The sequence below is a fragment of the Oryctolagus cuniculus genome, chromosome 17, assembly GCF_051225735.1.
Source record: "Oryctolagus cuniculus isolate XC-2025 breed Fujian yellow rabbit chromosome 17, ASM5122573v1, whole genome shotgun sequence".
Taxonomy (NCBI): Eukaryota; Metazoa; Chordata; class Mammalia; order Lagomorpha; family Leporidae; genus Oryctolagus; species Oryctolagus cuniculus.
Genome location: NC_142883.1, coordinates 25,161,889 through 25,181,643, shown reverse-complemented (window position 1 = coordinate 25,181,643; position 19,755 = coordinate 25,161,889). Strand labels below are relative to the sequence as shown.

The following is a 19,755-nucleotide window of genomic DNA, read 5'->3' as shown; positions in this document are numbered from 1 at the left end:
TTAGTTTTTCTCTCCTCGATAAAACGGAGGCAATAGTTTTAAATATCTCAACAGCACGGCTGGGGGAAAAAACCGGCCGGGTTGCTATTTAACCAAAGGGGAGAAGAGGGGAGACCAAGGGCCCGGTGGCGGCTGGGCCCCGGCTTCATCCCAGCTCTGCCAGCAGGGCCCCCAGCCGGGCCAGGCTCTGCGCTCTGCCCCTGGGCTCCCCCCATCTGCCCCAGGGCCCCCTGGAGGGGCCAGCCCCTGCTGCCTCTCCCACAGGGCCTGTTCTCCAGACAGTTCCTGAAGGGCTATACTGGCTCACGTTGTAAGAAATTATGAAACATAACTTTCTCATTTTTTTCTTTTCATTAAAAAAATAAAATATTCAAGACTATCAGCTTCTCTTTTGCTTTGCTTTTCTTTCTTTTTTTATATAAAATATCAGCAAGCCGCAAAGAAAAAAAAAAAGATTGAAAATTAAAAATAAAAAAAATTAAAAAAAAAAAAAAGTGGGGTTGGGGGGAACACAAAGGAACATCATTGCTGAGGTAACTTCATACCTTGAGGTAGTTCACTTACACAGCACCGCCCGACTCGGCCTGCACGCCATGGTCGTCTTGTTGTTCCGGTTCTTGTTGCAATGTTGGGACGAGGGGAGCCCCCTGCGCGGGCCTCCCGTCCTCCCTTGCCAGCACACTTGATAGTATTGTCCAGGGTAGCTAAAGTGCATCACCCGGCTAATTATGCATTGACAGTCAATCAGAACAGTATTAGCAGGGGAGGCCTAACCTCATTTAACTGATGGCTGCTGTCCTCCGCATGGGCTAAACTTCCAACAGGATCTTATCGAGCCTAGTGAATTAATAAATTAAGCTTACCCTTATGTGCATAATGCAACTGGTACTCTGGATTTTTATTTTTCCTTTTGACACAATGGTTCATCATGCATGATGATTCATGGAGGCAGAAGCCACCAGTTAAATACTCCTCTGGGATAAAAACAGTACTCTCCAATCTACTGAATTTGCCAGATGACAGACTTTAGCTCAGGGTCGAGTCTGACGTCCCACCACCACTAAGGACCCAGCGCTGTGGTGGGGAGTGCCCTGCAGCCCCTGCTTCTGGGAACCAGCCTTTACGTGAACACGTGGGCTGGGGTGGGGGCACAGTGGCAAGCCTCGGGCCACTCAAGTCCTCCACGGAACTGAGACTTTATCAAGGGGACGTCGCGTCCCCTTGCCAGTGCTCACATCCAATCAATAAAATAGACTTTAAAAAAATAGAAAATCCGCCTGAGAATGACGGGAATCAGGGACAGTGGCGCGCCCCGACCCTGCTGTGTGTCGGCCCTACCTACGTGCACCTGCACGTGATGTGGGACCCTCCCCAGGGTGAGAGGGACATGGATGTGGTGGGGAATCCGGAAATTTCACTTGTGCCAATTTGTCTAGACAGTGACCTGGAAAACATCAGGCGCGAGGGTACTCCTTTTAAACGTGGATTACTCTGTTTCAATCAATCTTCTCCCCCTTCTTTATTCCTTGCTGTACCTATCGGTTGAGTGGAGAGAGACTCAATTCAGCTGCAGTTACTGATAGGTCTTCCCCATTGGGTCAATACTGTAGGCAAGGCAAGGCATGAGTTCCCATTTTTTTCTGGTACCAGTAAAGGTAAAGCAATCAGGGTGAACAGCGGAGGAGGTGGTTTGAGGGCTGGAAAAGGGGGTATTTCAATCAACTACCCAGGCAGGAGGAAGAAGGCTGGACAGATTTTTTAGGGTCAAGAAACAAACCATCCTTGAAGGCTGATTAAAACACCCCTCTGCGTGTTTTAAAAACCTGGAAGAAATTTTATTTCTCTTCCCACTAGGGTCAGACCCACCCTCTGGCAGGGTGGGGAGGGGCTGGGGCCTGGAGAACTTCCTTTAACAATCCACGTTTAAAAGCACCCTGAGCTAGAATTTCAATGGTGACACCCCTGGGGCTGGCGGTGTCGGGCCAATAGGTGGGGCGTGGGGGCCGAGAGATCAGGGTTCCTCCTCACCGGAGCATCTGTCTCGAGCAAGCGGGCAAACCTGATCTACAGCCCGGCCTGCCTGTCCCTGATCCCCACTCATTCTCAGGCCTGCCCGGGAGCGCACGCGCTGCGTTTCCGCCCGTGGTCCTGGAGTCGCTGGCACGGGAGGGGCGGCTCACTTCCTCCGCGCCTGCGCCTGGTTACTCTGCCCCTTCTGGTGCTGCTGCTTCACCTGCGCCAGGATGTCCCTGATCTTCCGCTGTGCCATCTGCAAGGGGGCGAGAGGGAGGGTGTGAGGCCACCCGTGCAGCCAGACTCCCGTGGATGCACAGAACAGGAGGCAAGGCAACAGGAAAACCGGGGCGCGGGGACCCCGAGCATCCACCGGACAATGCAGCAAGTGCAAGGGCCAAGGTGCAGCGAAAAACCAATTCACCAGGATTTACAAGCCAATGAAGGTGACACGCCTCTGAACCCAAACTGGAACCCCTGGGGTTTCTAGACAGAGGTATGGCACATGTTGTCCAAGCACCGTGAATTGAGAAACACCACACATCCAGCACTCACGTAAACACCCCGGGGAAAGGTGGGAAAAAGCCCAGTGGTGAACAGGCTCCACTGTGCAAGGGGCTGAAGCGGCGGAGGACCACCAGCACGGCCTCCCCAGACCCACACTGGTCTGCGTCTGATCCCCAGCTACCACTCCTGACGCCAGTTTCCTGCTAGTGCAGACTCCTGGGGGAGCGGAGGGGATGGCTTCTACACAGACCCCTGTCGCCCTTGTGGGAGACCTGGATTCAGTCCCCGGCCCAGTTCTGCACATTGCTGGCACCTGGGGGGCAAACCAGTGAATGGGAGCTCTTTCTCTGTGTCTCAGTTTTATAAGGGAAATGAACTGTAAGACGGGATTCACTATATAGAAATTGGTCAGTCTGTCTCCCCTCCATAAACTGAATGCTTGGTTTCTTGGTTAAAAAGAAAAGTGGAGGACGGGTGATGTGGCCCAATGGTTACGTCACCACTCGGGGCACCTGCAGGCCATACTGGTGCACCTGGGATCCAGCCCCAGCTACTTGGCTTCCACTGCAGCTTCCTGGTAAGGTGCACCCTATGCTCAAGCACTTGGGCCCCTGCCACCCACGTCAGAGACCCATATGGAGTTCCTACTCTTGACCTCAACCTGCCCCAGCCCTGGCTGTTTCTGGCATTTGGGGAATGAATCAGCAGATGTAGATCTCTGCCTCTCTCTCTCGAAGATAAATAAAAAATTTTAATGAGAATAATGGGCCTAGCTTGGGGAAAGAACGTGGAAATTGCTACTTGTCTAAACGCAGACTTCTCCATCAGCCCTGGCTTGACGATTTCTGTCGTTTTTGGCTCCCTTCCTCATTCTGATTAACCTGAAATGCCTGAGTGATTAATGCATACCCTGGCCCTGTGCTTCCTCAGCCGTGTCGCTGACCATGCAGACCGTGCAGGCCTGTGCCACGTGTGCCGCAGGCGCCCACACAGGGCTGCTGTGGCTCCCGAGACGTCTCTAGGGGTATTCAGAGAAAGCCGCTCTCCAGGGTCACATGGCAAGCAGGCTCTGTGGGGTTTGGCTCAGGGCCCTCTGGCAGCAAATCCCATGCTCCCGGTGTTGCACCAAGTGCACCGGGAGCCGAGGGCCAGGCTGGTGTGGGCAGCTCAGGCAGGCCTCAGCTTGCTATGCTTGGCTGTGCTCCATGAGTTGACAGCACTGCGCTCGGCATTCCCCACTGCCCCGTGCAGTTGGAACACTGGGGGACTTCAGATTTGAGGGAAACAACAGCAGCTGTCAATCACCCCCTCCCTGCCTCGCTGAGGTTTGGCAAAAACTTGAACCTGATACTGACTTCCCTTTCCAAGTTCTGGAAGTCTGCCCTGATGCTGGGCAGTGCAGAGACAAAGAATTCTGGGAAAGGGCTAGGAGGCAGAGCAATAGGAGCCAGGAAGGGAGCAGCCAAGTGTGCGTTTCTGTTGTTATCACCGCTCCCTGAGAGACTGGGTGATGGGCAACAGTACCCAGGGCAACAAGCACTTAGGGAGGGGCTGAGTTTTAGGGTTAAACAAAAGAAAGGACCTTTAGGATCTAATACACAACCTGTAACAGCTCCAACAGTTATGTACTGTCCAAGACAGAGGCGACCCAACAGCCTCCCATCCCACTCCCGTACCTCAAAGAGGTAGGCAGAGGGGGTGAGGCCACAGGACCGGTTCAAGGCCATCTGGTCAACCACCGAAGCTCAGGCTGCTCCCAACCCCCGGGGGGAAGCACTGTGCGCACCTGGCTGGCATAGAAGTGCCCGATGATCTTCACGATGACCTGGTCATTCTCATCAGGGGTCTGGTCTCGCGGCACCACCACCTCAGCGGCTGTCAAGTTCTGCAACTCGTTCACCTGGGAAGGGGGAGGTCAACAGGGGCTCAGGCTGCCAAGTGAGGAGGCAGGAGGCCGGAGCTGGGCTTAGGGAGCGGGATGAAGTGAAAGGGCAGATCGGGAGTGGTGGGGCTGAGCAGGCCGGCGGAGCAGGCGGCCGGAGCTGCAGGCTGAGGCCCAAAGCTTTCGCCACAGGCCGCACGTGAGCCTCACCGTTTTGCCACCTTTGCCAATGACCCGGCCGGCTGCCGAGGCTGGCACCCGTATGTGGGTCTCCAGTTTTACTTCCTCCTTTGGGCCAAAGAAGTTCTCCTCTTTCAGCTTGCCGTAGATTCTTCCCTGAGCCTGAGAAGAGGAGGAGACTGTCACTCAGGGCCATGCCGGTGAAGGAAGGAAGAGTCCCCGGGCTCCCGCCCACCCGAGGGAGGCCAACCAGGAAAGGTAGGTGACATGAGGTGCTCAGCTGGGCCACCTGCCCACATTCTGCCTGTCCCCCGCCCCCCTGCAACACTGCAGCCCCTGGCACCACACAGGGGCCTGGAAAGCTGTCCCAACCCTCTGTGCACACACAGGACAGGCCGAGCTCAGTGGCAGCTCCGTGGCTGCCAGTTCAGAAGTCCCACCAAAGGCCTTCCTTAGGGACCACAAAATGCCGAGCGGCAGCCCCCAGGAGGTGAAGTGAACAGAAATGAAGCTGGACACGGGGCAAGCACTGTGGCGTAGTAGGTTAAACCTCTGCCTGCAGTGCCTATATCCCGTTATGGGCGCCTGTTCGAGTCCCGGCTACTCCACTGCCCATCCGGCTCCTTGTTAATGGCCTGGGAAAGCAGCAGAGACCTGGAAGAAGCTCCTGGCTCCTCACTGGGCCAGCTCTGGCCATTGCAGCCATTTGGGAAGTGAGCCAGCAGACAGAAGACCTTTCTCTCTGTAACTCTACCTCTCAAATAAATAAATCTTTCAAAAAAGAGAAAGAAACAGCCAGATGCCAACACAAAAGCAGCTTGACTGAAGAGACTGAACGGTGCCCCTGCCCCTCCCATGGCCATGGGGAGCTGCGGGTCCCAGGATCCACATTCAGCTTAGAGAACCGAGATGATGACCTTGAACTGGGCCTCCGGGGGGCCGGTGATGATGACCATCCGGACTTTGGAGTCAGGGGTTTCCGGGGGAGCAATCTGTGAAACAGACAGCAATCAGAGAGGGGGGTCCCCTCTGGGAAGACCTCCTGCCTCGCCCACCCCTCCGGATCCCCTCCCGCTGCCCAGCCCGTGGACAGCAGGAGGGCAGGACAAGCCACTGGCAGGGGGTGGGAGTCTGGCTGCAGTGACGCTTCCTGGGCAGCGCGTCCCCGCCCCCTCCCCGTCCCGGTCTCTCGGGGAGTTTCAGGGACACAGGGATGATGAGCATCCACGAGAGGACATCGGCCACACCTCCACTAGGGACAGCCACAGCTGCTGCCCAGAGCTTTTAAGACCCCAGAAATCCCTGGATGGATTGAGGTTTGTGAAACTGATTTGGTGTCATGGTGGCACATTTGCTTCTCTCCCCCAGAACCCTGGAGCCAGGCCAGCAGCGGCCAGCAGCGGCCAGCAGCGGCGGGCAGCTCACCTTGATGGAGGCGCTGGCGAACCGTGAGAGCTGCTTGATGTGCTGCCCCTTCTTGCCGATGATGGCGCCCACCGCCTGGGCAGGAATGAACACCTGCACCACCTCCTGCTCGGGGGCCTGCTGCACCGACAGGAGACCTCGTTACCGAGGGGCTCAGAGGGGCAGAGCCCAGAAGCCCCTCCGCTCCCTTGCTGGGAATTCTCAAGGAGGAATGCATGCAAACACCCAATGGGCAACCTGGGCTGGCCAGGAGCACCGGCGGCTCCTTGGTTCTTCCTACGGCCCCAGGGCTAAAGGAGCCACCAGGGAAAAGCTGCCAGCACCCAGGGCAGCGTCCTCAGCCGGCTGCACCTGTGCAGGGCCTGTCCCACTTGCTGGGAGCGGCCCAGGAGGTGTCCCCTGAGACCCCGTGCTCTTGTCCCCGCCCCGCCCCCCACAACCTTCCTTCCGAGACCCAGGGGTCTCCTGTAGTCTGACCTTCCACCTACCATAAAGGAGCTGTAGGGAGCCGCCCCAGTGACGCTGCTTGGGGGTGGGGGGACCGCGCTGGACGAGGCTGGGAAGAGACCGACGGCAGCCAGGTTCAGGCCCGGGATCAGGTGGGACTGCAGCTGGGGAAGAATGAGGAAGATGTCAGCTCAGTGTGTGGCCCCCCGTGTATGGCTCTGGCCCAATCAGAAGGCCGAGGGTCTCCAGGGAAACTGAGCCCCTAAACGTGAGAATGACGAGCTTCTGCACAAAAACTTGACCTTGTGGTTTCCACACAACCTTGAGCACACTTCTGGTGTGGGGTTGTGAGTGATGTGACGTCCTCATCGCGCTACCAGGGACCAACTCCCACCAAAAAATCCATCGGAGGCCCTCCCTCTCCACTTGCTGACTCTGTTCCAACGTGCAGACCCTGGACTCCAAACCCTGTGTGTCAGGTCCCCCTAGGAGCATCAGGGACAGAGACCACCACCTTTGACTTCTGGGACCTGCTGGTTCTGAGTCATTTTGGCCATGTGCCCCACCCCAGCGCTCCTTTCAGAATCAGATGGAAAGCAGGGCCGGCACTGCGGCGAAGTGGGTTAAGTTACCACTTGCAATACCAGCATCCCACATCGGAGCGCTGGACTCCAGACCTGGCTGCCTTGTTTCCCATCCAGCTCCCTGATGATGCGCCTGGCAAAGCAGGGCAAGATGGCCCAGGTATCTGGGCCCTTGGAACTCAATGTGGGAGATGAGACTCAGATGGAGTTCTTGGTTCTAGGCTTTGACCTGGCCCAGCCCTGCCTGATGCAGCCATCTGGAGAGTGAACCAGAGGATGGAAGATCTCTCTCTCTCTCTCTGTGTCTCTCTCTGCCTTTCAAGTAAGTAAGTCTTAAGAAAAATATATAGGAACACGATTCTGGGGACAGACATTTGGCAGCCCAGCCACTGCCTAGGACTTCGTGTCCCATGTCAGAGTGTCTAGTTCAGATCCCGGCTCCACGCCTTTTCCCGGCTTCCTGCCAGTGCAGAGGCAGCAGGTGAGAGTGAGTACCGACATCCCTGCCACCCATATGCGAGACCCAGAGGCGGCGGTCCTGGGCTCCCGGCTTCCCCTGGCTGTTGCTGAGTCTCGGGGAGTCGCCCACACAGGGCCCTGCGGGGCACTCACGCTCATGGCGGCCACGTCGTTTTCATAGGCCTCTCGCACTTTCTTCATGATTTCCTGCTCGGCCCTGCAGCAGTTCTCGATGGCCCCTTTCACGGTGATGGTCCTCTCGGGGTTGTAGAGGGTCAGGTCCTGCAACCTGCAAGGAAGAGCACAGCGGGGTCAACCCCCACCCGCTGGCCAGCAGGCCCAGACGCCAGAACCGGGAGCTACAAGTCCAGCGTCTCAGTGGGCTGTGTAACTTCTGCCATATAATCCCGCCTCCAGCCTGGGGCGTCCCTGGTTGTCCCGGGGAGGGGCGGGGAGATGAGGTCTCCCACAGGAAGCCCCTCTACTTGCAACATGTGCAGTCCTGCCCAGGGCAGTGGGGTGGCAAGAGCGCAGCTCTCACGGCCGTTAAGAGAAGGACTCCTTGCACGTCCGCGACTGTTCTGCATCCAGTGTGGGGTGTGTGCCGGAAGGTCCCCCGCCCCTCCGGGACAGCGTCTTACGAGGAGATGGTGATTTTCGTCTCTGTGTCCTGCTCCACCTTCTTCAGGTTCCGCCCCTCCTTGCCGATGAGTCGGCCAACGAAGTTGTTGTGCGCCAGGATCTTCAGGGGGACCTCGTCAGCCCTGGGGAGGCGTGGGAACATGAGCGCCATCAGCGGTGGACACACAGACCCAACCATCGTGCCACGCCAGTGTGGGTTTCCCAGGACAAAATGCGAGAAGTGATGGCTCTGGGCCGGCACTGTGGCGTAGCGGGTAAAGGCGCCGCCTCAAATCTCAGCTACTCCACTTCTGATCCAGCTCTCTGCTATGGCCTAGGAAAGCAGTGGAAGACGGCCCAAGTGCTTGGGCCTCTGAGACCCAGGTGTGGCTCCTGGCTTTGGATCAGCACAGCTCCATCTGTTGCGGCCATCTGGGGAGTGAGCCAGTGGATGGAAGACCTCTCTCTCTGTCTCTCTGTGTCTGTCTCTGCTTCTCTGTAACTGTCTTTCAAATAAATGAATAAATATTTAAAAAGAAAAAAAAAACAAGGAGAAGTGATGGCTCAGCAGGCCCAGGTGGCTTTGCGACAGAGATATGGCGGTGAGGATGAGAGGTTGAGGGGGTTCAAGGACACTTGGGGTGCTGACTTCGTGGCACGGTGGTATAAGCCGCTGACGGGGACGACGGCAAGCTATCACAGTGCTGGAGTCCCGGCTGCCCAGCTTTGATCCAGCTTCCTGCGCGTGCACCCGGGGAAGGCAGCAGGTGCTGGCTCAGCCTCTGAGCCCGTTACTCACGTGGGAAATCCAAATGGAATTCCTGGCTCCTGGCTTCAACCTGGCACAGCCGCGGTTATTGCGAGCATTTGGGGAGCAAACCGGTGGGTAGAGATCCTTCCCTCTATGTGTCTCTCTCTCCTCTCTAAATCTTTCACTCTGCTTTTAAATAAATATTTCTTTAAATGTGTGACTTACTGTCTACGAACTGACCTCAATAATGCTGTAAAAAAGGCCAAAAGCGTAAATAAACATAGGAGTAATGAAGCACGCCTGCTGTTTTACTTTAACTTATTTCAAAAGCAGAGGCAGAGAGATCTCCCATCTGTGGCTTCACTCCCCGAACTGCCAGAGCTGGGCTCTGTGGAGTCAGGAGACCGGAACTCCATCCCGGTTTCCCACATGGACCCAGAGACCTGCGCCGCATTCATGAAGCTGGCGTGAGAAGTGGAGTCTGGGCTGGAACCCATTCCACTAGGAAGTGGGAACCCAATCAGCGTCTTAACCACAGCTCCAAGTGCCCTCGCCCTCCCCTCGTAACCAGGGAGAACGGAGACAACACAAACACCCATCAAGAACCAGGAGACTACTTAAGGGAGCACACACCAGCCCACTATGCCAAGGACAAAACGAGGTGTGTCCACAGGCTCCAGGACACGGGTGTTGGTACAGAGAGCGAAATGTGGACAGAACAACATACCTGGCATCACGTGATCTTCCGTGCCAGAACACCTGCGCACACACCCACACGCACCCCCCTGGGAGCACAGAATTTCTGGGAGACCCCACAGTGGGTCTAAGGAGGATTTCACTTAGTCTACGTCCCTGTCTCCAGGAATTCTGCACCAGGATCTGCGTGGGGAGAGGGGGCCCAGTCCCTGAGGCCCGGGAGGAGCAGGAGACTCACGTTTTGGTGTCTTTTGCCTCCTTATGCATGATCTCCAAGATCATCTTGCAGGCGGAGGAGCAGCCCTCGGGGGTGGAGTGGATGCTGATGGCCTTCTCGGCGGCGCCCGCGTTCTCCTTCCTGTGCACGTCTATCCTGAGCCGAGCAAGGGCAGAGCCCGTTAGTTCTCGCCAGCGACATCTGCTCTTCCCCTGCCCCCGACACAAAACCACACACTTCAGGAGTCCAAGGAACAGAACCTGTTCTTCTAGAAACAAGGCTGACACAAGGCAGCCCTGGGGGGCTGGCCTCGTGGTGCAGCAGGTTAAGCCGCTGATTGCGATGCTGCATCCCTGACCGAAGCACCGGCTGCTCCACTTCCAGTCCCTCTCCCTGTGAATGTGCCTGGGAAAGCAGCGGAGGATGACCCATGTGCTTGGGTCCCTGCCGCCCACACGGGAGGCCTGGATGGAGTAATGGGCTCCTAGCTTTGGCCTGGCCCAGCCCTGGCTGTTGTATCCATTTGGGAAGCGAATCAGCGGATGAAAGATCTCTCTATGTCTCTCTGTCTTTCAAAAAAATAAAAATAAATTATATCAATCATATATATATATATAAATCATATATACATAGAAAGAGATTTGAAAAGGGCCAAGGCAGGGCCAGAGAGAGAGCTGTGGCCAGCCTGTCTTTGCAGTGTCTGGATCCAGATACGGCTGGGTACAGAATGTCACGTATCACACAACACTGGCTCCATGTCCGCTGGAACACTGTGTGCCCCCCTCGAAACAACAGAAACAGCAGCCACCTTGTCCCCAGCTAAAAGTAGATACAGAATTTATGATGAGGAGGACTTAATGTGACCTGTTCTTTCCCACTGAGTACACTGATCAGCTATAAAGATTAGAGAAAGGAATTCAAAGGGGTGGAAAAGGAGGCAGGACATACACTGATGGCCTCTGACCAAGGGCCCTGCCTTTCGGGACAGACAGGCCAGCCCTGTGCCACCACTACGTGGTCGTGAAACCACCGACACCAGTACTGACTCCCCAGTGCCTCCTGCGACATCTCGCTGGTGGCGGTGCATGGCCAAGCCACTGGCACCCATGCTGCACCCCAGGCCCATTCTCCTTCCCCACCGGCCAGGCCCTCCCAGGGACCCCGAGGACCCAAGGGTGCAGGGCAACTTCTGCCTGAGTCCCGGCCGCTGTCCCCTGCCCCCTGCCCCCGGACTCACTTGGACTGAGTCTGCTTCGTGATGTTGCGGATGGTAGCACCCTCCTTGCCAATGATGGCGCCGACATACTGGGTGGGCACCAGGAGCCGAAGGGGGATGTCCACCTGCTGCTGCTTGGCAGGGGCCCCGGCCGCCACGGGCGAGCCCTGGCGGGGCTGACCCCGGGAGCCGAAGCCTCCACGGCGCCCGTTCTCGGGGCCCTGGGCTATCTGCTCGTCGGGAATGTAGGAGACCTTCAGGGCGTGGTTCTCCAGCTGGTGGCCATTCAGCTTCGTGATGGCTCTGGGGACAGAGGTAGAGGGGACCAGTCACTCCCCCACCATGCCAGTCATATCAGGTGCGCTCCTGGCGCAAAGCACTCTGGGGTACCCCAGCTGGGCACACACTGGGGGGATCCACTGCCCACCACTCCTGCCCTGGGCACCCTTCTGATCTAAACAGCCTGAGACACGGAGAAAGACATGGACTCGGTGACACCCAGCACGGGGCGGGGTGGGCGGTCAGTGGACTTCCAGGCCGGGAACAACCATGGATCTCCCAGGGCACTCCTGCCTTGGCTGCAGGACACACCACACACCTCAGGTGGCTCAAAAAAACCAGACTCCAAAAACTTAAAAAAAAAAAAAATCTGACTCTCTTAGAGCTGGCGCTGTGATGATGATGTAGCAGGTAAAACCGCCGCCTGCATCGCCGGCATCCCACGTGGGTATTGGTTCAAGTCCCGGCTGCTCCACTTCTGATCCAGCTCTCTGCTATGGCCTGGGAAAGCAGTAGAAAATTGCCCAAGTCCTTGGGCCCCTGCACCCACGTGGGAGACCGGGAAGAAGCTCCTGGCTCCTGGCTTTGGATCAGTGCAGCTCTGGCCATTGCAGCCAACTGGGGACTGAACCAGAGGATGGAAGACCTCTCTCTCTCTCTCTGCCTCTCCTCTCTCTGTGTGACTCTGCCTTTCAAATAAATAAATAAATCTTAAAAAAAAAAAAAAAGTTGACTCCCATTTTTGGACACAAGGGGCAGAGACACACAGTATGGCCAGGCTGCTCCCTGAGCCCACCGGCCCACGACCCGGCCAACGCCCAGCACGGCCCAGAACGCCTCGTCCCATCAGCTGTAGAGCAGGACGCTGGCTGGCGCCTGCCCCCCAGCCAGGTGTCTGTTTTCATCATTTCTGTGTCTGGTCTCGGGCAGGGGCCCAAATTCATGTTCTTGGGTGTGGATCTCACACTGCCCGGGGCGTCTGTCCAGCTGTCTTCCTAGCGCCTCTGCAAAGCCACGCGTTGGGGGTCCTGTTCTAGGTGCTCGTGCTGATGCTGCCAGCACCCTGCTGGGGTTACGGCAGCTCTGGGGTGAGCTTTGCGGTCTCCTCGCGAAGACGTCACAGTGATTCTGCCTCCCCTGCATCTCCTCACACTGAATGTCAGGAACAGCTTGTCAATCAGCCGAACTGTCCCGCCTCACAGGATTCACCAATGCGTTAAGATTTGGTTTCTCCATCGGTGGCACCTGATGCTTCTGATGAGTTAAGGAGACAGCGCAGCTGGCTAGCCAGGGGCACACCGGTGTCTCTGGGGGAGGGGAGATCTCTAAAACGGGACTGAACTAGCTTAGGGGGAGAGGGCCCGCACCCTCCGCTCCCCAGCCGCAGGCTAACTGGCAACCAGCAAGTGCAGATAGGAGGGGGGGGAAGGAGCCCGGGAGGCTCACAAAGCATCGCTAGGCTGGAAGAGGCAGCACTTTGAAGAAAACCGTCCAAAGCTAAAATGGGCCAAAACCTAGCGCAGGGTTGGCTGCAGGTAACAGGAGTTAATTCGCAAAAAGCATACTTCACCTGCGCAGTGGGTGCAGTTGAATTCGTCACCCGAAGGGCTGAGGAACTGACACTTGTGTGTCTGAGGGAACGGAACGGACCCTGCAAACGCACCTGCCAGGTTGGCCGCCGCCGCGGCAATATTTAAAATGTCTGCTTCGGCCGCGGAACAAATCCTTTCTAGGCCCGCAGCGCCCCTCGCCACCACTAGATGGCGACATCGTCACAGCAAAGGGCCCTGCGGGGCCCGGCAGATCTGGAAGAGGGTTTTCTCCCAGGATTTCCCACCTTTCCTGAACCTTGAGGTCCTCGAACAAAGGGCACACCCTGAACAAACCTTTTAGGACAGAGCCTGGGGACTGGCTGGGCCAGGATCAGGACCCCCGGTGGCGACCCCGCCGTCACCCTGTCCCAGCAGAGGAACCCGGTGCCCAGCACCCCACTTCAAGGCACTCACTGCCTGGTCTGCTCCCGGTTGGAGTAAGTGACGTTCACCACGGCCGTCTCGCTCTCGGTGTTCACTGGGAGAGAAAAGGGGCCAGGGTTAACAGGGCGACACCCACCCGCTCCCCCACGAACCCTCCAGCCTGGTCTTCCTATGTTCTGAGGTCGAGAAGGCATCTAGCAGACTGGGGAGGAGTTTATGAGACTGGAGCGGAAAGGCCAAACAAGCATACAAACAAACCAAGCATTTAGCCCCGTGGTTAGCGCACCCAGCTCACACTTCAAAATGCCTGGGCTGGGCCAGCTCTCTGCTGTGGCCAGGGAGTGCAGTGGAGGATGGCCCAAGTGCTTGGGCCCTGCACGCCGGCCGCAGCGGCCACTGGAGGGTGAACCAACGGCAAAGGAAGACCTTTCTCTCTGTCTCTCTCTCTCACTGTCCACTCTGCCTGTCAAAAATTAAAAAAAATAAATAAATAATAAAAAAATTGAACAAAATGCCTGGGCTGAATTCCTCACTCCTGACTCTAACTTCCTGGGAGGCAGCAGTGAGGGTCAAATGGCGCTCCCACCACCTACATGGGAGACTCAGATCGCGATCCTGCCCCGGCTTGGGCCCTAGCCAGGGGGCTGGTGTAGGCGTCTGGGTAGTAAACCAGCAGATGCGAGCTCTCTCCTCTCTTGCTCAGCCTCACATAGACATTTTTTCTTTCCCCTTGAAAGCCCCTTCACCAGAGCCGCTGGGAAGCCCAAAGTAACCTCCCTGACCGTCCCCACCCAGCCCACAGAGTGTGTAACCAGGAGTGCAGCTGCTACGTCAGTGAACACCTGCCCCACACGGGCACCCCACCTAGGAAACAGACGTACCCTTGGAAAGTTAAACTAGTTAAAAATCAACACACTGGGTGAGACGAGCAGTTTGCAGAAGCAAACACCCAGGATACGGCTCAGAGAACACCCCGCTGCACGCGAGGGCTGTGCATCGTGCAGGAACCCAGCAGCCGCAGCGTGCTGGGGTGCTGCGCCCCGGTGGCCCGGTTCCACACGAGTGGCGGCGGCATGGAAGGGGCAAAGCATCGACCTGCATCTTCTGCAGGTGAATATTCCCAACAGCGCACCTGGCCGCAGCGTTCGGACTCCAGCCAGCAGTCCCATCAGGATCCTCAGCGCTGTTGGTTTTCACCGGATCCCCCACATACCAGGGTATTTCAAAGCATCCACAGCAAAAACCGAAAGATCACTTCAGGGGCTGAGCTTCTGGCACACAGTTAAGATGCTGCTTAGGGGGCCGGCGCTGTGGCATAGCAGCTGAAGCCACCGCCTGCAGTGCCGGCATCCCATATGGGCATTGGTTTGGGACCTGGCTGCCCCACTTCCCATCCAGCTCTCTGCTATGGCCTAGGAAAGCAGTGGAAGATGGCCCAGGTCCTTGGGTCCTTGCACCTGCATAGGAGACCTGGAGGAGGCTCCTGGCTCCTGGCTTTGGATCAGCACAGCTCCAGCCATTGTGACCAACTGGGGAGTGAACCAGCAGATGGAACAACTCCCCCCTCGCCTCTCCTTTCTCTGTGCAACTCTGACTTTCAAATAGATAGATAAATCTAAAAAAAAAAAAAAAAAAAAAAAAAAAAAAAAAAAAAATGCTACCTGAGACATGCACGTTGCAAACTGGAATACCCAGCGTTCGAATCCCAACTCCACGTCCAACTCCAGCCTCCTATTAAAGGGCACCCTGGACGGCAGCAGGTGACACAAGCACCTAGACCCTCACCACTAGCCTGGGAAACCCACACTGAGTCCCAGGTCCCTGGCTCCAGCCTGGCCAAGCCCAGCTGCTGCAGGCCATGTGAGATCTCTCTCCCTCTCTGTCACTTTGCCTTTCAAATAAATAAAATAAACAGAATTTCAAGTAACTCAGCCACATAGTTCTCGTTTCAGCAAGCTTTATCCTGTCTTACACAGCAGTGTCTTGTGAAGCTGGGCGCCCTGCTCCAAGCCCCTGGCGATCCCCCTGCTCAGCTCAGCCACCTCCAGGGCAAAGGCTCCCCCCCAGGAGTAACCTGCCAAGGCCTGGGGTGCAGAGTGCCACCCCCAGGAGAGGCGGAGACAGAAAGCACCATAAGTAAGCAAATCCTCTCCGAGACCACAAAGTGCTCGGTGCTACGGAGAGGTGGGCACCTGGATCGAGAGGGCGAGGCAGAGCAGGGCAGACAGAATGACCTCCCACGCAAGGGGACAGTGGCACAGCCTTGAGGACCTTCCCTGTTCTACTGTCCCACAAAACCCAGCCCCTCCCTACTCTCCTCTGCAGGCGGCAGGCACCCCCACCGCACTGCTCCCTGGCTAAGCTCCTGTGCACGGCTCCTGCCCCCTGGCCACAGCGCGATCACACTATTTGTCCCGGAGTAACTCATTAATCCGCACTGTGAGTCCCAGGCACTGGGCTGCAGTGGGTTCGGCTGTGTCTGGCAAACACAAGACACCTGCTTCGCAGACCCCCCCCACTCCTGTGGGCAGGCGAAGACTCGATCATTCACAGTCGCTCGTCACGTGCACCCCACGAAGAGCTGAGCTGGGCATTTCAATCCTGGGCCAAGCGATTACCCACTTATTGCTTTGAAGATCTTCAAATCTAAACTATCTTGCCTAAAGACCACCTTACAGTGAGCCAAACCACTCCCTATTTTATTTAGACTCTCTGTTTCTGAAAAGAACTCGTAATCCTAATAACAGAGAAAACTCAGGAATCCTAGCAAACTTTTTAGAACGTTAAATTTCCTTATTATTTTTCCTTTTGAGAACCCACTCTTTTTAAAGAAGAAATCTTTAGATAAATCTTTAGATTTAGACTGCCAGTCAGACTACATCTTCTGCATTTTCATTAATTGACCAAAGACCTATGGAGCTGCCAACCAGAGTTTTAAAAAAAAAAGGAGCCTGTGGACAATCCACCCCCTAAAACAAGAAACACGGGGGCTTTGAGGGTCAGAGGGTGGCCCGCTTGGGTGGAACACACAATTTCCATTCTTACACTGCGCCTGGGACCCTGGACTGTTTCCACCTCGGTCGGCTGAGAGCCTGGGCACCACCCCAGCACAGGAAATGCCTGGCTCCAGGGAGAGCCCGAGGGGTGGAATGGGGGTCCCTGCGTCACTGCTTCCCACTCTGCATCACTCCAGCTGCTTGTCCGTCTGTCTGTCTTCCCTAGGGACCCCAGGGCGATCTGGAGCTGATCACTGGAAGTGAAGTCCAGATCCCCCAAGCCCCACCCACGCCCACCCACGCCCACCCAGCGAGGCCCGGCGCCCGCTCTCACCTTGCTCGCAGTTCTCTACGGTGCCGTACTGAGCCAGCAGGCTGTCCAGCACCTGCGGGGTGGAGAAGACAGGGACTGAGCGCCCAGAACCCTCGCCAGGCGGCCACCCAGCAGCCCACACACACCCAAAGCACTCAGGAAGTCGCAGAGCGGTAAGAACTGGGCATCGCCTGTCCGTCTGCCCTTCCCAGGTGCTAGGGCTGCTGTCCACACCGGCCAGGGGCCAGCGGGCCTGCAGCTGTGCCTGCGGGGCCTCCTGGAAGCACACCTGGTAGTGTGCACAGAAGCACCCTCTCGCCTCCCTGGCGATGCACACCGAAGGGAGACCAGAAAGAGCGCCAGTGAGGGAGGAGACACCCCCCAACCAAGCCTGGCCCAGGGGACACGTGCCAGCCTGGCCCCCCAAAGTAACTCAGGTCTCCACTACCTCCCCGGCCCCACCCCCACCACTGAGTGCTTCCCCAGGACACTCACTTCCCATCGGAGCTGGGGTGGAATATTCCGGATTTGGATCTTCCGACTCCTGAAATTAAAGAGGGAACAGAGTTAGATCTGGCGGGGTAGCGCCCTACGTTGCCCTGTCCCAGTTCTCGGCTCCCTTTGCTGGAGAAAAGCTCAGCACTGAGGAATGATGACCTTTAGGAAAGGAGACCGGGGCATCTTGCTGGAAAAGACCAAAATCAACGTCACAGCCACGGAGACAAACACGGATGTGTTGTGGAGTAGCAGCCACCCAATTTGAGCGCCGGTTCAAGTCCGACTGTTCCACTTCTGATCCAGCTCCCTGCTAATACACCTGGGAAGGCACCAGAAGATGGCCCCAGTGCCTAGGCCCCTGCCATACACAGGGGAGACCTAGGCGGAGTTCCAGCCTCCTGGATTTGCCCTGACCCAGCCCTGGCTGTTGTGGCCATTTGGGGAGTGAGCCAGCCAATGGAAGATCACGCTCTCGCTCTCTCCCTCTCCCTCACCCCCCAGTGTGTGTACCTCTGCCGGTCAAATAAAATAATCTTAAAAAAAAAAAAAAAAAAAAAAACAACCACACACACAATGGCTTGTTTCCCTCACGATTTAGCTTGTCTCACTTCTTCATTCAGTAGGCACCTGTCACCACAACCCTGGGCTAGGCGCTAGCATCGCACACTGAGTAAGGCATTATTAATTAATCTGACAACTATTTAAGTGGCACCTACTTCCTGCCCAACCTTGTTGCACATACTAGGGACACACGACAAACAAAAAAGTGCCTGGCCCGGGGCACTCACAACCAACCCTGGGAGATGACCACATGCACACACTAGAGGGGTGCGAGGGCAGAGGTCAGGCCCTGGGCACAGGGACAGATTCAAACCACAGCCTAGCACTGATCTTAAAAGATGACTCCCTTTTTTCCCTCTGGTAGCCATGGCCGGAGTGGCAGTGGCCAAAATGAAGTTCAAGCCCTCTGACTTCTCATGGGAGCAAGAACTGAAAAAGGCATTTCCATGCCGTTTCCCACGTGGGCCTGAAGGCTCTGTCATCCCCTCTTTCCAAGGGCCAAGGCAGAAGTGCAGCACGCCATCCGTGCCCATCGGATGGACAATGGAACGTGCTCCAGGCGCACAGGAAGAAACACTTCGTCTTTGTTCAACGGGTGTGGTGGGGAAAGGCCAGTGGCACAGCTGTCCACGTGGGCATCCACCCCAGCAAGGCGGTGACCACTAGGGCTAAAGCCGGACAAAAACTAAACAGACCCTCAGACAGAAAGCCAAGTCTCACCAAGTAGGAAAGGAGAAGGGGGGCCGGCGCCGTGGCTCAATAGGCTAATCCTCCAGCTAGCTGCGCCGGCACACCGGGTTCTAGTCCCGGTCGGGGTGCCGGATTCTGTCCCGGTTGCCCCTCTTCCAGGCCAGCTCTCTGCTATGGCCCAGGAGTGCAGTGGAGTATGGCCCAAGTGCTTGGGCCCTGCACCCCATGGGAGACCAGGAGAAGCACCTGGCGGCGGCGGCCATTGGAGGGTGAACCAACGGCAAAAGGAAGACCTTTCTCTCTGTCTCTCTCTCTCACTGTTCACGCTGCCTGTCAAAAAAAAAAAAAAAAAAAAAAAAGGAAAGGAAAGGAGAAGGGCACATATAAGGAAGAAACCACTGAGGAGATGCAAGAATAAATAATCTTATATACGAACGTTCACTAGAAACTGCTGAAATAAAAAAAAAATTTTCAGCTTCTCTGAGGCATTTGAAAGACAGGGATCACGCCTACCCCGGGCAGCAGGTGGTGGTAGACAGTATTTATAAGGAGCTTAGGGGTGAGAACAGAGGCTCAGCCTAACTGTAGCTGCATTTGTGGATAACCGCCGTGGGACAGTCCATGGTGACCACACCTCTGCCCCTCCTGCCACTGAACCGGCGGCTTCTTCTCATCTTCCAGAGGCTTCTACCAACGTGGCCGTCCCTGAAGGCTCTCAGCTTCACTGCTGACCCCCGGCACCGCCTCACCACTCCAATCAATGCCCTCATCCCCGGGTTGAAGACAGTAGATTGACTCGATGTGCAGGTCAATGGTGTTTAAGTGTTTGTGTTTCTGGGATCATGAACTTCACACAGGGACAAGGTCCGAGAGAATTCTAGCAGCCTGAAGGAACGCTGAGAGAAAGTCTGGCTCCAACCCTTCACCTGTCCAGGGCAGGAGTCCCTACCAGAGGCTCAACACGGACGTGTCAGCTCTCGCTCACTCCGGGCCAGGGGTGGGTGGGTGCTGGGTCCACTGCTCACGGGCTGACCTTGGCTGTCCTGAGCCGGTTCACCCACATCACCCCTACGAGCTGTAAAATGTAGACCGGAGGTCCCTGAGAGCCTTCTCGCTCTGCAGTTAGTACTGAGTGTGCACAGTCTTATCCGTGAAGCTCATTTTGGAAAAATCTCTTCCCCGGAATGAAAGAACTTGGGGAATGGAGGGGAAAAGCAGTAACGTGGAGAAGAAAGCGCCAAAGTGGGTCTTTGCAGCTCTCTCGTTCAGGTGGGTCATGAACTTGACCTGCACTAAATAGTAAGGATGAGAAACCAAGGCGGTTCCAGGCTCTCAGCCCCACCAGGCAACCTGGTGATTCAGGCTCACTTCGCCAAATCAAGGTTGAAAATGCAGGAATCCTCCCGTGAAAGTCGAAGGGGTGGAGGACTGGGGAAAAGGAAGT

The 19,755-nt window shown here is 56.4% G+C and overlaps 1 protein-coding gene and 1 long non-coding RNA gene across 4 annotated transcripts in view; one reads left to right on the top strand and one right to left on the bottom strand.

Moving 5' to 3' along the window:
• Positions 1-865: 865 nt before the first annotated feature.
• IGF2BP1 (insulin like growth factor 2 mRNA binding protein 1) overlaps positions 866-19,755 on the bottom strand; it is a 41,641-nt gene continuing 22,751 nt past the window's right edge. The window contains exons 3-15 of one of the 2 annotated variants that reach the window (XM_051824873.3): positions 17,058-17,106; positions 16,584-16,635; positions 13,284-13,347; positions 11,020-11,301; positions 9,804-9,938; positions 8,139-8,261; positions 7,651-7,786; positions 6,496-6,618; positions 6,008-6,124; positions 5,500-5,574; positions 4,613-4,744; positions 4,307-4,420; positions 866-2,269 (exon numbers count right to left, since the gene is read on the bottom strand). In XM_051824873.3, the coding sequence (XP_051680833.1) occupies positions 2,177-2,269; positions 4,307-4,420; positions 4,613-4,744; positions 5,500-5,574; positions 6,008-6,124; positions 6,496-6,618; positions 7,651-7,786; positions 8,139-8,261; positions 9,804-9,938; positions 11,020-11,301; positions 13,284-13,347; positions 16,584-16,635; positions 17,058-17,106 (1,495 nt within the window). In that variant the 3' untranslated portion in view covers positions 866-2,176. Of the gene's footprint in view, positions 2,270-4,306; positions 4,421-4,612; positions 4,745-5,499; positions 5,575-6,007; positions 6,128-6,495; positions 6,619-7,650; positions 7,787-8,138; positions 8,262-9,803; positions 9,939-11,019; positions 11,302-13,283; positions 13,348-16,583; positions 16,636-17,057; positions 17,107-19,755 lie in introns of both variants that reach the window. The other variant, XM_002719116.6, reaches the window with a different exon arrangement.
• LOC149121153 (uncharacterized) lies at positions 2,285-6,086 on the top strand. Of its 2 annotated transcripts, none has more exons than XR_016224177.1 (3): positions 2,285-4,205; positions 4,721-4,840; positions 5,951-6,086. It is a non-coding gene; the product is annotated as an uncharacterized LOC149121153 (long non-coding RNA). The 2 variants fall into 2 exon arrangements; XR_016224178.1 differs by lacking the exon at positions 2,285-4,205 and adding an exon at positions 4,343-4,458.